At 43.8% G+C, this 18,082-nt stretch overlaps 2 protein-coding genes across 12 annotated transcripts in view; both read left to right on the top strand.

The window, feature by feature from the left end:
* Window positions 1-3,512: 3,512 nt before the first annotated feature.
* LOC116861914 (rho-related GTP-binding protein RhoG-like) lies at window positions 3,513-10,929 on the top strand. Of its 2 annotated transcripts, none has more exons than XM_032848810.1 (3): window positions 3,513-3,605; window positions 8,226-8,323; window positions 8,505-10,929. In XM_032848810.1, exons 2-3 carry the CDS (start codon window positions 8,312-8,314, stop codon window positions 9,093-9,095), a joined length of 603 nt encoding a protein of 200 aa, XP_032704701.1. In that variant the 5' UTR covers window positions 3,513-3,605; window positions 8,226-8,311; the 3' UTR covers window positions 9,096-10,929. The 2 variants fall into 2 exon arrangements, with proteins under 2 accessions (XP_032704701.1, XP_032704702.1); XM_032848811.1 differs by lacking the exon at window positions 3,513-3,605 and adding an exon at window positions 6,814-6,853.
* A 6,468-nt stretch (window positions 10,930-17,397) lies between these two features.
* TAF1 (TATA-box binding protein associated factor 1) overlaps window positions 17,398-18,082 on the top strand; it is a 78,822-nt gene continuing 78,137 nt past the window's right edge. For 5 of the 10 annotated variants that reach the window (XM_032848830.1, XM_032848827.1, XM_032848825.1 and 2 more), the window contains exon 1: window positions 17,398-17,657. In XM_032848830.1, the coding sequence (XP_032704721.1) occupies window positions 17,478-17,657 (180 nt within the window). In that variant the 5' untranslated portion in view covers window positions 17,398-17,477. The remainder of the gene's footprint in view (window positions 17,658-18,082) is intronic. The other 5 variants (XM_032848824.1, XM_032848831.1, XM_032848829.1 and 2 more) reach the window with 1 other exon arrangement.

Below are 18,082 nucleotides of genomic sequence, written 5' to 3'. Positions count from 1 at the left end.
TCTGCCTTCGGCTTGGGTCATGATCCCGGGGTTTGGAATTGAGTCCTGCATGGGGCTCCCTGCTCCGTGGGGAGCTTGCTTCTCCCTCTGCCTGCCAATGTCCTGCTTGTGCTCTCTCTGTCAAATAAATACATAAAACCTTGAAAAATTAACTGTTTATAGGGCCTTTGGGTGGCTCAGTTGGTTGAGCATCTGACTCTTGGTTTCGGCTCAGGTCATGATCTCCTGGGTCATGGGATCGAGCCTTGCACCAGGCTCCATGCTCAGGGGAGTCTGATCAAAGATTTTCCCCCTCTGCTCCTCCCCCGACTCACGCACACACACACTCTCTCTTTTTCTAAAATAAATAAATCTTTAAAAAATTTAACTGTTTAGGGGCGCCTGGGTGGCTCAGATGGTTAAGCAGCTGTCTTTGACTCAGGTCATGATCCCAGGGTCATGGGATCAAGCTCCGCATCGGGCTCCCTGCTCAGTGGAGAGCCTGCTTCCCCCTCTCCCTCTGCCTGCTGCTCTGCATACTTGTGCGCGCGCTCTCTCTCTCTCTCTCTCTCTCTCTCTATATATATATATATATATATAAATTTAACTGTTTAAACAAAAAATAGTAACAGTGAATTGTGGGGTAAAAGTAAAATGCATAACAATAGTGTAAAGTCCAAGAAGAGAGAAATGGATGTACACTAATGTAAGTACATAATAACATATAACTCTACATGAAGTGGTATAATAACACTTGAAGATAGACGGGTAGGTTATGGTTGTACATAATAAACCTATAAGATGTAACAAAACAGAGATGTGAAGCTAATAAGCCAATAAGGAGATAAAAGTGAAATTAAAATAATATTGATTAATCCAAAAGAAGGTAGAAAAAAAAGAGGAAAAAGAGAACCAAGAAGAGATGGGACAAATGGAAAACAAGAGAACATAACAATTCTACATATGTGTGCATATAATAATAATACAAGAGCTTCAGAATACATGAATCAAAAACTGACAAACTGCAAGAAAAACTAGACAAATCTGCAGTTCTAGTCAGATTTCAATACCCTTCTCTCAGTAATCAATAGAACGAGGAACCATAAAATTAGTGAGGATACAGAAGAAGTGAACAATACTATCAACCAAATTGACCCCATTGACATTTTTAGAACACTCCACCCAATAACAACAAAATACATATTCTTTTCAAGTGCACGTGGAGTATTTACCAGGGTAGACCATATTCTAGGCCACAAAAAAAGTCTCAATGAATTCAAAACGGTCAAGTCATACCAAGTATATTCTCTAAAAAAATGGAGTCAAATTACACACCAAAAACCAAAAGATCTCTGGAAAATCCTCAAATATTTGAAAATGAAACAATCCACTTCTAGATGTCCCATGGGTCAAAGAAGGAATCAAAAGAAATTAGAAAATATTTTGAACCAGGGGCGCCTGGGTGGCTCAGTGGGTTAAAGCCTCTGCCTTCGGCTTGGGTTGTGATCCCAGGGTCCTGGGATCAAGCCCTGCATCGGGCTCTCTGCTCAGCAGGCAGCCTGCTTCCCTTCCTCTCTTTCTGCCTGCCTCTCCGCCTACTTGTGATCTTTGTCTGTCAAATAAATAAATAAATAAATAAAATCTTTAATTAAAAAAAAAGAAAATACTTTGAACCGAATAAAGATGAAACCACACAATAATTTATGGCATTCTGCTAAAGAAGTATTCAGGGGGTAATTTTTAAAAATATATTTTATTTATTTATTTTGAGAGAGAGAGAGCAGGTGAGGGCTGGAGAGAGCGGCAGAGAGAGAATGAGAGAATCTTAAGCAGGCTCCTCTACCCTCAGCGCAGAGCTTGATGTGGGGCTTGAACTCGTGACCCTGAGATCATGACCTAAGCCAAAATCAAGAGCTTAATCCACTGAGCCACCTGGGTAGGTGCCCCTTAGCAAGCAGTTTTTATACACTAAAAACCTATATTAGAACAGAAGAAATGGGGGCACCTGGGTGGCTTAGCGGGTTAAAGCCTCTGCCTTCGGCTCAGTTCATGATCCCAGGGTCATGGGATCGAGCCCCGCATGGGGCTGTCTGCTCAGCGGGGAGCCTGCTTCCTCCTCTCTGCCTGCCTCTCTGCCTACTTGTAATCTCTGTCTGTGAAATAAATAAATAAATAAAATCTTTAAAAAAAAAAAGAACAGAAGAAATGTCTCAAAAACAATGACTTCAGCTTTCACTTCAGTAAAAAGAAGAGCAAATAAAATTCAAAGGAACAAAAATAATGAAGATCAAAGTGGAAATCTGTGAACTAGAAAATAATAAAGAAAACCAGATTCTTGTAAGCCAGTATTCATAGCACCATTAGTCACAATAGTCAAAAGTTGGAAAAAAAACCCAAAATGTCCATCAATAAATGAATGGTAGCTAGAAAAGTCAAATTCATGGAGACAGAAAGTTGGTTTCCAGGGGCTGGAGGCAGGGGGAAATGAGGAGTTCTTGCTTAATGGGTACAGAGTTTTCTGTTAGAGATGATGAAAAAAGTTTTGGAAATATCAATGGTGATGCTTTGCACAACATTGTGAATGTACTTAATGCCCCTGAATTTTACACTTGAAAATGGGTAAAAGGGCAAATTTTGTTATGCAGTTACCACAATTTAAAAAAATAATAAGGTAACACAAAAAACACATTGAACTGTACGAAAAATGTTTTTTTTAAGATTCTACTTATTTACTTGACAGAGAGAGATCACAAGTAGGCAGAAAGGCGGGCAGAGAGAGTGGAGAAAGCAGGCTCCCTGCAGAGCGGAGAGCCGGAAGTGGCACTCGATCCCAGGACCTGAGCCCAAGGCGGAGGCTTAATCCATTGAGCCACCCAGGCGCCCGAACCGTACAAACATTTTAAATTTTTTATTTTTAAGCAATCTCGACACCCAAGGCAGGGGTGGAAATTACAACCGCGAGATCAGGAGTCACATGCTCTACTGACAGCTAGACAGGGACCCCTGAACAGTACAATTTCAATGAGTGAATTGTGCGGTATATGAATTTATATCTCCATAAAGCCGCTAAAAAAGGAGTGCAGACTGTATGATCCCACTTACAGAAAACTCCAGAAAATGCAAATTAATATGGTGACTGAAAGTAACCCTAATTCGCTCACTCCTTCATTTTCTTTTATCGCCTCCATTTTTTCCTAATACTTCAGTTTCCTGCCTGCCTCCTTACGTCAGGGCTGGTCTTGAGGAGGAAACTGGGGTCTGGGGAGGAAAGGGCGGCCTCACTTTGGCAAGGGAAAGAGGTGCCTTGGGGACCTCTGCACCGGGTAACCGTCTTGGGGGTCCGCACCTGGGGGCCGGATCCAAGTAATCCTCGTTAGTTACTCCAAGGGGTAGTCGGTCTAGAAGCCTGTGAGTCGCAGACAGTGAGGCTGGCGCTAAGACTCCACTTCCCAGGAGGTATCGGGGCACCCAGCGGAGGCTGCGCCTGACGACGGGGGCGGGACTCGGTAGCTGCCCGGATGTGGCGCCGAGCTCGCCGCGCCTGCCCGCCCCCGCCACAGTCGCGCTGGGAGGCTCTGCCCGCTGTAGTCAACAGCGGTGGAAGACGACCGGTTTTGCTTTGCCAGGTAATCTTTATGGAGACTCCCCGCCCCCAGCGCTCCCGCACCGCCCCCCACCTTTATCCCCCACACTTTTCGTGAGTCTGCCCAGCCCCGGAGGCTTGCGTGAGTCTGTGAGCCATTCCTGAGATGGAAGGCATTGGACGGTGGGGTGAGGTGTATGCCTATGGAGGAGACTAAGCCCGCTCCCGCTCTTGCTACTTGCGAATCCCAGGTGGGGCAGCGCTCTGTCCCAGGCTCAGGAGTCCCTAGGAAGTGCTGGAACCAAGTAGGCCTGGTGGTGAAGGATGCGAAGGAAGTGCCGAGCGGGCTTGTGGAGCTATTGCTGGGTCACTACCCCTGCGTCTCTGGTTAAGTTTCCAGTCGCGGGGTAGTCTTCCCCTGGCTCGGATTTGGGGAGTGTTCACATGGCTTCCTTCGGCTTCTAGAGTCCCAAAGCCTTTGGCTGGACCTGAACCAAAGAAGGCAGTCTCCGGTGTGAGAAAGCTGCCAGTGTTTAGTAGAGGAACTAAGTTGTGTGAGAGTAATAGATACAGATTGGGGGGTCTTCTGCTGAATTGTTTTGGTTCCAGAGAGTTACAGCGTGATTTCAAGTGCATTAGACTCAGACTTACCAAGAGGGTGAGACCTGGAGGAGAATGTGCTAGAAACAGTAATCCTTTGAGCTGCATTCTTGTCTTGACTGTTACTGGGTCTTTTACACTGTAAAAAGCTGTAGGTGATCCGTGACAGGACTCCATTGTGCTAGATCCCGAGGCTGAGGTAAACAAGCTTTTCTTATTTGCTTTCTTTTATGACCCCTACCTTCTCTCAGAGCTCCAAACCCTTTAAAAATACTTTTATTTTTAGTATTTTAAACCATTTTAAAATATTCATTACAGTAGTGTTAACTATATATGTATTGCTGTGCAGTAGATCTCTAGAATTTTTCATCTTGGCAAACTAAAACTTTCATTTTAAAGATTTTATTTATTTGAGAGAGTATGTAAGCCTGTGAACATGAGTGGGGGAGGGCCAGAGGGACAAGCAGATGCCCCATTGACTATGGACCCACCCCCCTTAATATGAGCCTCAATCCCAGGACCCTGAGATCATGACCTGAGCAGAAATCAAGAGTCAGATGCTTAACCTACTGAGTCACCCAGGCACCCTGCAAAACTGAAACTTTGTCACCAGTAAACAATTCTCCATTAGGGTGCCTGAGTGGCTCAGTTGGTTAAGTGTCTGACTCTTGATTTTGGCTCAAGTCATGATCTCATGGGTCGTGGGATAGAGCCCTGCGTCAGGCTCCATGCTCAGCAGGGACTCTGCTTGAAGATTCTCTCTCTCTGCCCTTCCTCCTATTCTTTCTTTCTCTCTAAAATAATTTTTTTTTTAAAACCTTCCCCATTTCCCCTCCTCCAGCCCTGGCAACTACCATTCTACTTTCTGTTTTTATGTGTTTGACTACTGTAGATACCTTATGTAAGTGGAATCATGCAGTATATGGCTGTCTATGTGATTTCACTTAGCGTATGTCCTCAAGTTTCATCCATGTTGTAGTGTATGAAGAGTTCCTTCTCTTTCTCTCTCTTTTTTTTAAGTAGGCACCATGCCCAGTGTGGGGCTTGAACTCATGACCCTGAGATCAAGAGTCGCATGCTCTACGATTGAGCCAGCCAGGTGCTCCAAGATTTCCTTCTTTTTAAGGTTGAATAATATACTATATATATATATATATATATATATATATATTTTTTTTTTTTTTTTTAATGTGTTCATCTGTTGATGGTCTTTAGGTTGCTTCCACCTCCTGGCTCTTGTGCATAATGTTGCAATGAACATTGGTGTACAAATACCGCTTTGAGATCCTGTTTTTAATTCTTTTAGATATATTTTTAGTATATTTAAACTTTTTAACTGTGGATAATTCCAAACATACACATAAGTAAATAACATATGCTGAACATGTGGGACATGTGGGCTGAGTAAATGAGTCAGGTGCTTGTACAAAGTAGCCCCCCAAACTTTGATAGAGAGTTTGCTATGGGTGAGGATGTCGTGGGTTTTGTTTCAGACCTGGGATGTTCTAGCTGCCCTTCATCATCTAGTCCCTCAGTGTGGCTTGAGTGCTCATCTGCAGACCATATAACCAGAAGGGTTAGTAGATATAAACAAGCAGAAACGAGTGTAGATGCCTTTTCCTAGTTATCGAGATGAGGAGCTGCGAATTTGGGGTGCGAAGTGGTCTTTGGGTCTAAGAGTTTGGTCTGGTTCGGGAACCCCCTCAGATGCACAGTTGTCCTGAAAGCAGTCACTTTGAACAGAGATGTTGGCTACTGGATGATAAAGGATAGCAGGCTGGGAAGGTGAGTTGTTCATATAGGAATTGCTACAGGAATTCAGAGGAGAAAGAAGTTAATCCAGACTGGGAAAATCAAGGAAGGCTATTCTCAAAGAATGTGCTGGTGACTTTACCCTTTTCTCATTGACCTTGTATGTTTGATCCTTATGCCTCTTCCTAGGTGGAAAAAGATAGGGCTGATGGTCAGTGAATACTAAAGATGAATTACACTCCGGACTTTTAGCTGTGGGACCTGTGCTAATGAAGGCTTTAGGTGGAATGCCTTGTGAGTCAGAATTGGCTCTGTGGGAAGAGAGCTACCTCTAGTGGGCCTGTGTGAAGCATACTCAGAAGGCCAACTTTTCTCTTTCCTTTTTTTTTTTTTTTTTAAGATTTAATTTAATTTATTTCTTAGAGTGAGAGAGAGAGAGACAGAGAGCATAAGCAGAGGGGAGAGGCAGAGGGAGAGGGAGAAGCAGGCTCCCCGCTGAGCAGGGAGCCTGATGCAGGACTTGATGCCAGGACCCCAAGATCATGACCTGAGCCAAAGGCAGACTCTTAACCCACTGAGCCACCCAGGTGCCCTGAAGGCCAACTTCTCTTTACTCTGACTGAAAATAAGATGTTTTGTTTTGTCTGTGATATGGGCCTAATCTAGACCTTAGCTGATATGACAATAGAGGGGCGCCTGGCTGGCTCAGTTAAGCGTCTGCTTTTGGCTCAGGTTGTGATCCTGGAATCTCAAGATGGAGTTCCACATTGGGCTTCCTGCAGGGAGCCTGCTTCTCCCTCTGCCTTTCATACTGCTAGTGCTCTTTCTTGCGCTCGCACATGCTCTCTCTCTCTCTCTCTCTCCCCCTTTCTCTCCAATAAATAAAGAAAGAAAAAGACAACAGGATGAGGGATGTATCTATTCCCCCAAATTCCTAAGGTGAGAAACTAATTGATTCTCAATTTTTAAAAAAGATTTTATTTATTTGAGAGTCGGGGGGAGAGAGAGAGAGCGAGAGCACAAGAGCGGGGAGGGTCAAAGGGAGAAGCAGACTCCCTGCTGAGCTGGGAGCCCAATGTGGGACTGGATCCTGGGACTCTAGGATCATGACCTGAGCCAAAGGCAGTCGCTTAACTGAGCCATCCAGGCGCCCTCATTTTTTTTTTTCCTATAATCAAATACTTATGACAGTTTATCCCCTTTCCTCCATGTTCCGACACGTGAAGTTAATGCTATCAGGATCAGGTCTGAAATTAGTGCAGTAGTTAAGCTAAAGGAAATGGAGTGCTCTGGGGGCACTGACAGGGTAGGGCGGTGATAGGGTTTTAAAATGGGATATAAATGTGGGAGCTCATAGTAAACACGCTTCTTGGAGGTCATCTATGCCTTACCGTTAACTCTCAAATGCTTGATTCCTGAAGAAGTAAAAGAGAAAGTATGGTGGTGGTATGACTAATGGTTTTGCTCAGATAAGGTAGGAAGGGATGAGATCTGTGGTTTGTCTAGCACTGTAATCACATTACAGAACTTTTGCCTTCCCCAGAACAGTACAAGAATTATTACGAAGTCATAGTAGTTTCGAATGCTTAATGAGTACTTTCTGTGTGACAGGCACTAATAAGTACTACACAAACATTCTTTCCCGTAAGCCATGGGTGAAGCGCTTGCTGAAGTCGACAAAGCTTAGAAAAAGAAAGGACTGGTTTTGGACTCCAGGTGGCCTGACATCAGAGCCTGGACTCTTTACTCTGGGAGGCTAAGTCTGACTGGTCTACCTTTCTCCAATTTTAGGACGTCACTGTCAGGAACAGGGATTGCTTTGCTGGGTCTATAGCCACAGACCCAAAGTCAGAGCCATATTTCTTTTGTTTCAACCTTTAGACCCTCCTTTCTACATCAGTGTGTTTTTTAAAAGACATATTTATTTATTTGAGAGGGAGAGGGGGAGAGAGAGAGAACATGTGTACGCATGAGCGGGAGGGGCAGAGGGAGAGAGAATTTCAAGCAGAGTCTGTGCTGAGCACGGAGCCCAATGCAGGGCTCCATACCATGACCCTGAGATCACAGCCTGAGCTGAAACCAAGAGTCAGATGCCTAACCGATTGTGCCACCTGGGTGTACCAACATCAGTGCTATTTTAAAAATTAGTTTCCATTTACTGAGCACCCACTATGTTTTAGCACCTTTGATAGAGTATAGCCAGACCTGACAAAAATAAAACAGAAATACCTATGTATGTGAATGGTTTTTAATCTTTTTGGGCTCACAGCCTTTTTAACAATCTGATGACAGTTTTGGATCTTCTTTCCAGAAAAATTCACTTATGTACCTACACATAATATCGCATACTTCAGAGGCGACTTCTAGGACCTACTGAAGTTTATCCTCTAGCAGTCCATGGACTCCATGGTAAGAACTCTTGTCCTATGTACTCTTTCTCAGCTGACTCTTCTGTGGTATTAAGGGGATGGTCAGTGGGTGGGGGGTCTTACCTCCTCTCTTTCTCCTCAGAGAGAAATGTTGGTAAAGCTTAGGCTCCCCAAATGAACCAAGCATCTGTGAGTGTTCTTTCTTTCTCTATTGCACTTAGGACTCCAAAGAAAGAATGCAGACAATCAAATGTGTGGTTGTAGGAGATGGGGCTGTAGGTAAGACCTGCCTCCTCATCAGTTACACAACGAATGCCTTTCCTGAGGAGTATATCCCCACCGTCTTTGATAACTATAGTGCCCAGACGTCTGTGGATGGCCAGATCGTCAGCCTGAACCTGTGGGACACAGCTGGCCAAGAGGAGTATGACCGACTGCGAACGCTGTCCTACCCCCAGACCAATATCTTTGTCATTTGTTTTTCCATTGGCAACCCATCCTCGTATGCCAATGTGAGGCATAAGTGGCACCCTGAGGTCTCCCATCATTGTCCCAATGTGCCTGTTCTGCTGGTAGGTACCAAGAGAGACCTGCGGGATGACATTGAGACAGTGAAGAAGCTGAAGGAACAGAGCCTAGTGCCCACAACTCCTCAGCAAGGCACTTCCCTGGCTAAGCAGGTGGGGGCTGTGAAGTATCTAGAATGTTCAGCCCTGATGCAGTATGGGGTGCATGAGGTATTTTCAGAAGCTGTCCGGGCTGTGCTTTACCCTGCCACAAAGAAGAACACCAAGAAGTGTGTCCTTTTATAGCTTTTGGGGTGCTATTTGGGGACTGCACCGAAGGGGGAATAAGAGGGATTCCTTTGATAGCATTGAACAATGCCAGCATGAGCCATTTGTCTCTTTTCCTAGAAACCCTAGACTCCAGGTTATCGGGCTTTTGAGGAACAAAGATAGCCTCGTTTGTACATGGTTGCTGTGAAGTTTGGTCTGAACCTTTTGGAGGAAGTTTGGGGGGAAAGGGGGAGAGAGAGAGAGAGAGACTGACTTTTACCTCTGAACTAGCTTTCCTAGCTGTATTTACCATTGAGCAAGTGCCTCACAGAAGGACAAGTTTCTACAGTTTCGAAAGCATTGCCTTAAACTTTCTGATATAGTAATTTTGGAAAATCATTTTATGTGTGACACCTGGGTGTTCCCAGTGTCGACATGTATTCTTCCCATTCTGGAGATGGGACATGTTTGCAAAAACGGTTAAGCAGCATTTCTTGAAGTTCTGGAAGATACTAATTGATGTTCCTTAACAAGGTTCTATGGTCAAGTAAGTCAGGAACCAGTGGGTTTTTTTTAAGTGTTTATTTAAATTCCAGTTAGTTAACAAACTGTGATATTAGTTTCAGGTGTACAATTTAGTGATTCAGCACTTCTGTACAACACGTGGTGCTCATCACAAGTGTCCTTTAATCCTCATCACCTATTTACTCCAGCCTCCCCCCTTTTGGTAACCAGTGATTTAAATAAAGCTGAACAGGTTCCTCTACTGGAGGGATTTATAACTTTTAGTAAGTGGGCAACATTTCTCAAATTTATTTCACTGAATTTTTTTTTTTTTTTTTGCTTCCACGCAACACCTGTTAACCTCTCTAGAAACACAGTTTCAGAGATGTTGGATTAAAAGGAACTAGAAACTCCCAAAGAGGCTGTGAAAAAAAAGCATAATGTGGTCCTGTTCTTTTTGTTATTTCCCTCTTTATGCCTTTGAGAGCAATGTTTATCAGCCATGGACTTGTTACTGGCTCCTCTTCCGCCCTTAGGTGTTGGGTTTGGCACTTAGTCATGGTAGCGCATTGGATGTGGGGTCTGATGGTCAGATCTGTTGTTAGATTATGATAGCACTATGGGCCTTGTGATGTGGAATTAATCCCCCATAAAGCTGTGTCCCTGGGCCTCTGTGAGGCGCCTTTTTTTCTGTCAGCCTCTGCTTTAGGGAAAGACCACTGAAGGTTAACCCCATCAACCAACCAACCAACCAACCAAAATATTCTGCCAGTCGTTATCAGGGAGTTGTGTGATTCTTCTCAGTGTCCTGCCTTGCTCTCTTCCTATTCCTCCCTCCTCTGTATGCGTGTGTGTATGTTTGTGTGTGTTTTCAGTCCTGGTTGCCTTTTGAGGTCTTTTAGTTGCTCAAAGAAAGTTGGAGTATATTGGATTTCCAGACCCTGGGGCTGTCAACATTGGTAGGGATTTTGCCGGAGTTGCTCAGTCTGCCCTGCGGTGGTAGGAGTCACATTCTTTACCCTACTAAGCCTGTTTCTCCTTATTCTTTCTAGTTGTACTTTTTACCTTCCTCCTTTGATATGGAAGGAAAACTTCCTTCTCCACCTGGCAGATAGTGGTTAACGACTCCACTGGGCACATATCCTCCTACCCTGTCAAAATAAGCAGTGGATCTTTGAGAGTTTGGGAAATGGAGTTAAAAGAATCACCTAGCTACTTCTGTGGCAAATGAAGTGTCTGTGCTTTGCTCTGGGGTGGTCTCACTGTTGCTCTTTGACAATATATGATCACATTAGAGCTCAGGTTAACTGAGCCTCCTGGACAGGGTTGCCAGGTAAAAGAGAGTAGTTTTTGTTTGTTTGTTTGTTTGTTTTTTTACAAATAATTTTTTAGTGTAAGTATGTACCATACAGTATTTGGGAATAGATTAAAAAATTATTTGCTCTTTATCTGAAATTCAAATTTAATGGGACATCCTGTATTTCTATTTGCAAAATCTGGCACCCCTATTCTTGGAGGATTGGAAAGCTGGAGGTCAGGCAGATACCAAGTATTGTTAGAAAGTAAAAGGTTACATAAGCTCACTGTTCCTCCTCCTTTTCTTCTGGTTTTCCTTTCCCTCACCATGGGCTAAGGTGTTCTGTTTTGCTTTTCCTGTATCACTGCACTCTCCTCTTCATACAGTAATTCATTGGTGTGTATTTCTACACCATCGTCTAAGGCTGTGGAGGATCCAGGGTGGATAGCATTGTCTGGTAGATGTCTTCTCAGTTTCAATGTACTGTATCTGTTTCTGGTGTGTGACCTAGGGCCTCCTGTTGCGGGGGCTGTAGGAGCTCTGTATGAACAGGGTGTTAACTGGAAGAGGGTGAGGGTGGCCCTCCTTAACTAAGGCCCAATAGCACTTTGGAAAGTGGGGGTCTATTATCATAGTGTGGGGACTGTAAGAGTCAGCTGGCCTGTTGGCAGGTGTACCAACTGCTGTGTTGTAGTCCCTGAGTTTTCTCATGGGCGGCCAGATGAAGCACCTATTGCTTGAGTGTGTTCCGGTCTCAGGATGTTTGGACTGATGCTGCCTGAGGTCCTTACGGACTTCATGGTTGAAAGGGGCTAGAAACATAGCTGTCACCTATGTCTCTGGGAACTTTCCATAGCTACTGAAATCTTTTTAACTGACTTTTAATTTAATAGTGCCTCCTACTCCCGCTTTGTCTGGGAAGATCTCAAATGTAAGCCTGGACTTGGTTTGGTCAAACTCGCATCCTTTAATGAAGGGAGGTGTGAATCATAAGTCTGAGAGTATTGTTTTGTATTGGACTGACTTGATGGTCCTACATACACTGACATCTTGATTTTTATACTTAAAAAGAATTTGTATGACGACTAACATGCTAATATCACTTTTAAATTGTTCATAATGAATGGCAATAAACTTTTCTGATTTCACTGGGTCTGTTGCTTTCTAAAAATCAAAGCAATTCCTCAACCCTCCTCCTTTGTTGAGTGGTTTCTAAATCCCTTTCAACTTGCAAAGGATGAAATAACTATAATTGTATTCCACATCACACCTACATGTAACTGTACTTATTTTTCTACCTCAGACAATCAGGGCAGGGAACTGTCTTCCCTGCTAACATCGATTCTCTTGTTCCTGCTGGTTTTCACTAATGACAGACCAGTTAGTTCCCTGTCGGCGATTTTTCTCACTTAGTACACTACATTCGGTAAACAATTATCACACTCCTATTGTGTTATAGGTATTATAGTAGTAGGGACTAGGGTTGTAAATATAGGATATAACATTTAATGTCCTTTGCCTCTTCAAGTTATTTCAGGAAAATATCTTTCTTCTGTTTGTTATAAAAATGAACTGATACTCTTAATTGTATATAGCACTGGTGCACTATTAAGTGACTAGTAAGGAAGAGCAAAACCATGTTGTTTTGTGTTGCTTTGCAAATAGCTTTATTGAAATATAATTTACATACCAAAAAGTTCACCCATTTCAGGTGTACAGTCTAATGATTTTTGGTAAATTTATTTACACAGCTGTCACCAAAATCCAGTTTTATTTTTTTAAGATTTTATTTTATTTTTTATTTATAGATTTTATTTATTTATTTGAGAGAGAGCAAACGAGCATGAGAGAGAGCACAAGGTGGGGAAAGGGAGAAGCAGGCTCCCCTTCAAGCAGGGAGCCCGATGTGGGACTTGATCCCAGGATGCTGGGATAACTGCCTGAGCTAAAGGTAGACACTTAACCAACTGAGCCACCCAGGTGCCTTAAGATTTTATTTTTAAGTAATCTCTGCACCAAAGGTGGGGCTAAAACTTACAACCCTGAGATCAAGAGTCGCATGCTCTACTGACTGAGCCAGCCAGGCACGTCAGCTAAAATCCAGTTTTAGAACATTTCTGTCACCTCAAAGAGATCCCTCATGCAGTGAATCCCTGTTCCCGGCCCCAACCCTAGGCAACTAGTTATCTACTTTCTTTTTTCTGAACATTTCATGTACATGGAATCAAATAATATGTGGTCTTTTTTTAATCAAGTAAGATCTGCACCCAACGTGGGACTTGAACTCACGACCCTGAGATAAAAAGTTGCAAGCTCTACCAACTGAGCCAGTCAGGATCCCCCAATATGTGGTCATTTGGAACTCACTTTCTCTGTTTGGCATAATGTCTTCAAGGTTTATCTCTTTTGCAGCACATATTGGTACTTTCTTTTGGCGGGGGATCTTTTTTTGACCAAACTTATTTTTATCTTGCAGAGAAGATCAAGAAAGGCTTTCTCCTCCACCCCACCTCCCTAATTATATTTATTGCCTCTCCCATTTTTCCCCTCAGTGAATTCTAGTTTAACTATATCTTTTTTTTTAAGATTTTTATTCATTTGACAGAGAGAGAGAGAGAGTACAAGCAGGGAGAGCAGCAGGCAGAGGGAGAGGGAGAAGCAGGCTCTCTGCAGAGCCAGGAGCCGGATGTGGGACTCGATCCCAAGACCCTGGGATCATGACCTGAGCCGAAGGCAGCCGCTTAACAAACTGAGCCACCCAGGCATCCCTGACTATATCTTTAAGTAAGATAATTGCTCTGTTCCTCAAAGAACCTTGGTCATTTGAAAGCAATCTAAAGTGTTCTTTAAATTCCCATAGTCCTATGTATCTTTTATTTTCTAGAGTACATACTGTTGAAATCAAGTTATATGTATAAAAGTTGTATGTATCTTTTATCCTCTATAGCACATAGTATCAGAAAGAAAAACCACAGGCCCAAAATGGATTCACTAAGGTTAGGAGCCTGAGATAGGTAAAACCAAGACTTAATACCTAATTAACAAGTGTTTCAGTTCCGCCAGGAATAGCCATTCAACATGCATTTTCCTGATCAGCACTAGGAAATTTACTCATAGACCCCTCTGTTCTCCTTTAGAGGGTGACCTTGCCTAAAACAGTGCTTTCTTTACTAATAATTTGGGGGGGGGGTGTTTAAAATTTACTTATAATCTCTACACCCAATGTGGGGCTTGAACTCACAACACCGAGATCGAGTCATGTGCTCCACCAACTGAGCCAGGCAGGCGCCCCTACTTCATTTCTTTTGATTGCTGAATAATATTCCTCTGTATGGATATACCTTATTTTATCTACTTATAATTGAGGGGAATATGGATTGTTTCTACCTTTTAGCTGTTATGAATAGTGCTGTTACGAACCTTTGTGTACAAGTTTTTTTTTTTTAAGGTTTTATTTATCTGACAGAGAACACACAAGCAGGGGGAGAGGCAGGCAGAGGGAGAGGGAGGAGCAGACTCCCCACAGGGACCCTGACGTGGGGCTTGATTCCAAGACCCTGGGTTCATGACCTGAGCCAAAAGCAGTTGCTTAACCAACTGAGCCACCCAGGTGCCCCTGTGTACAAGGTTTTGTATGGACATGTTTTCAGTTTTCTTGGGTATATACTGGAGTGCTGGAAATTGCTGGGTCATGTGGTAAATTTACACAAAACCACGTTTTGAGTCAAGAATAGCATCTTTAGGGGCGCCTGGGTGGCTCAGTGGGTTAAAGCCTCTGCCTTTGGCTCAGGTCATGATCCCAGGGTCCTGGGATCGAGCCCCGCATCGGGCTCTCTACTCAGCAGGGAGCCTGCTTCTCCCCTCTCTCTCTCTGCCTGCCTCTCTGCCTGCTTGTCATCTCTGTCTGTCAAATAAATAAATAAAATCTTAAAAAAAAGAATAGCATCTTTAGTATTTATAGTATGTGAAGTCCCCTTCCCCATTCTTTATTTTTTTAAGAATTATTTTTAAAAATATTTTATTTATTTATTTGACACAGAGAGCGAGCACGAGTAGGGGGAGTGGGAGAGGGAGAAGCTGACTCCCAGTTGAGCCAGGAGCCCGACATGAGGCTCGATCCCCGGACCCTGGGATTGTGACCTGAGCTGAAGTCAGATGCTTAAGTGACTAAGCCGCCCAGGTGCACCGTGCCCCTTCCCCATTCTATAACACTCTATCTACCTCTTGCTGGATCTGCTTTTCCTTAAGCACAAACAACTAAGAAGCAGTGTAAAGTACGTTTAGGGCGCCTGGATGGCCCCGTCAGTTAGGTGTCTACCTTCGGCTCAGGTCATGATCCCAGGAGCCTGCTTCTCCCTCTCCCTCTGCTGCTGCCCTACTTGTGCTCTCTGGCTCTGTCTGTCAAATAAATAAATAAAATCTTTTTAAAAATAAAGTGCATTTAGGGGCGCCTGGGTGGCTCAGTGGGTTAAAACCTCTGCCTTCGGCTCAGGTCATGATCCCAGGACCCTGGGATCGAGCCCCACATTGGGTCTCTGCTCAGCAGGGAGCCTGCTTCCTCCTCTCTCTCTGCCTGCCTCTCTGCCTCCTTGTGATCTCTGTCTGTCAAATAAATAAATAAAATCTTAAAAAAAAAACTCCACAGAGGGAAAAAATGATTCAAGTAATTTTTACACACAGTACATTATATATCCTTAATAGGATATAGTCTAAGGACAAAAATCTGCAAAGAACTTCTGAACTTTACTTAGGTTTATTGTTGGTAGTGGTATCCACCTTGCAATTCTGAAAAGAGTCAACATATGGATGTCGGGAACCAGAATTTTAAGAGAAGCAAGATAGAAATACGAAATGGGGAAAAGTGAGTGAGAACCCTGTGGTGTTGGACTTGAATTGGAAGTATTAGTATAAAACTCATTGTTTTAAAATTTGTTTTTTAAATGTAAGCTCTACACCCAATGTGGGGCTTGAACTCACAGCCCCAAGACCAAGAGTTGCATCCTCTACCGACTCAGCCAGCCAGGTGCCCTTTAAACTCTCTCTCTTTTTTTAAGCTCTCTCCTCTGGAAGGGCCTATAAGCGATGATGCCCCAGTTTCTAAATACCATTCCCCACTAAAAGATATCAGGGCTCCTTGGAGAAATGGCTTATATCACGTCTCGGACAGGGAATATACAGAGTAAGCCTAGAACATCTTGTGTCAAAAATCAAGGAAGTATTTCAAGACTAATAACACAGGAGCCAGAGTGAAGTGGGTCCCTCTGGACAAATTTGGAACAGTTTGAGCATCAAAAAGGATAATGATGGTGCTAGATTATGACACATTAAAATAAAACGGGAGAGGGGAGGTAAGACCAAGTTCTTTACTGAATAAATGCACTTAGTAAGTGTAAAAGGCATTTAAGAATAAGTCACCCTTCTGCACTCTCCCAATATAACTGATTCAGGCAAGAATCATTAAAGGATGCTAAAACTATTGGGCGAACATTCACACAATCTCAACCCCATTTACTAATTACAAAACGAAAAATGTGCCTTTGGGATGGAGAGACCTGGTGCTCAAATACAGCATCACCAAGAGTGACAACCTGACATTTGTGCCTTCTGATGCCTGGTAAAATATTTAACGTAAATCAATTTGAAGAAACAATCAGACGAATTCAGAATATGGAATATTTTCAAGACAACGTGCCAGGATTCTTCAAAAAAAAAATGTAGTATCATGCAACACAAAGAAAAGGCTGCTGTTTCTGGATTAAGACTGAAGGGAGAGTACTAAGTGCAGTGCAAAAACCTTCAGCGGATCCTGGACTGAAGTGTAAAATGCTCCAACTAGGACAACTGGGGAAATTTAAATACGAAATAAAAACTGTATGCTAAATGATAATGATTCAATGTTAATTTTTGAAGATGCAGTAACGATTTTGTGGTTATGTAGAAAACGTCCATTTTTAGGGCTGGAGAATCACATTTGGTTCTGAACCATTTGGTTCTGAACCTTTCAAATGGTTCAGAAATTAAAACAAAAATAAAACCTGTAATAATGTCAACAATTGTGAACCTAGCTTGAAGGGTCGGCTGTTCCTTTTACTCATCTTTTTCACACTTCCCGAAAGAAACCGAGGGGGAAGGGACTCCATTTCCCTGGGGAAATGTCAATTCAAAACAACTTGGATAGGTACTTCCGGCACAGTGCGATTTTTGGCCAGCCTCTCCTTCCGAGGCAGAAGCAAAGCAGCTTCTAATCTTTACTTCCGCGTACCACGGCATGGTGACCCGCGGTAACCAGGACGTAGGCTACGTGACCCAGGCAGCTCCTTCTGATTGGAGGAACAGCCGTGACACCTACCCAATGCACTGGGAATGCTCTTGCGCAGATTAGCAGAAGGGGGCGGGACCAAACATTTTCTTTGACCAACCGCTTTCCACATACCCAACCTCCTGATCCCTTACGGTCGAATCAAATGCCGTTAGTAAAGTAGTTCGCCTTTTTCGTAGGACGGCCGGTCTTTCCGGTTACGTCCCCCCACCCCCTCATTCCGCTTCCGGTAAGGCCTGGTGGGGTCAAGGAACCCTGTAAGTCACTTCTGGGCGACTAATGTTTTTATTTCCGGTCCATGGGACCAGGCTGGGATTTGCTGCTTCCCGTAGCCTCCGGTGACACCACAACCACCATCATGTCAGACACGGACAGCGATGAAGATTCTGCTGGAGGCGGCCCATTTTCTTTAACCGGTTTCCTTTTCGGCAACATCAATGGAGCCGGACAGCTGGAGGGGGAAAGCGTCTTGGATGATGTGAGGGGGCTGGCGTGGGTATAGGGTTGGTGGTTGTCGGACTGAGCGAGGAGAGTAGAGCCCCTGTGAGAGGGCGCGGTTAACGTAAGAGGAGAGGAAATGAGAAGAGGATGCTATCCTAGTAGAGCGTGCAGATCGTAGACTGGAGGCTCCGTTCTGGTTGGGGGTGGGAAGAAAGAACTGTAGGCAAGCCCTCGTAGGTCAGGCGCGCTGGTGTGGGTGGCTTTGGGGATAATGGTCATTCGCACAAGGCAGCCGGAAAATAGCGTAACCTAGTGACATTACATTTAAGCCGTTGCTATGAGGACTTGGGAGATTCTTGAAACTGCCTGTCTGACATCGTTGACTTGAGGTGGCTCTAGAGCAAGAGGACCTGTGACAAATCGTGTGGTTCAGGCCTCAGTTCTTCCAACAGCGAATGTTCA

This window comes from Lontra canadensis, unplaced genomic scaffold, assembly GCF_010015895.1.
Source record: "Lontra canadensis isolate GAN:19392208 unplaced genomic scaffold, GSC_riverotter_1.0 scaffold210, whole genome shotgun sequence".
Lineage (NCBI taxonomy): Eukaryota > Metazoa > Chordata > Mammalia > Carnivora > Mustelidae > Lontra > Lontra canadensis.
This window is presented reverse-complemented; position numbering and strand designations above follow the sequence as displayed.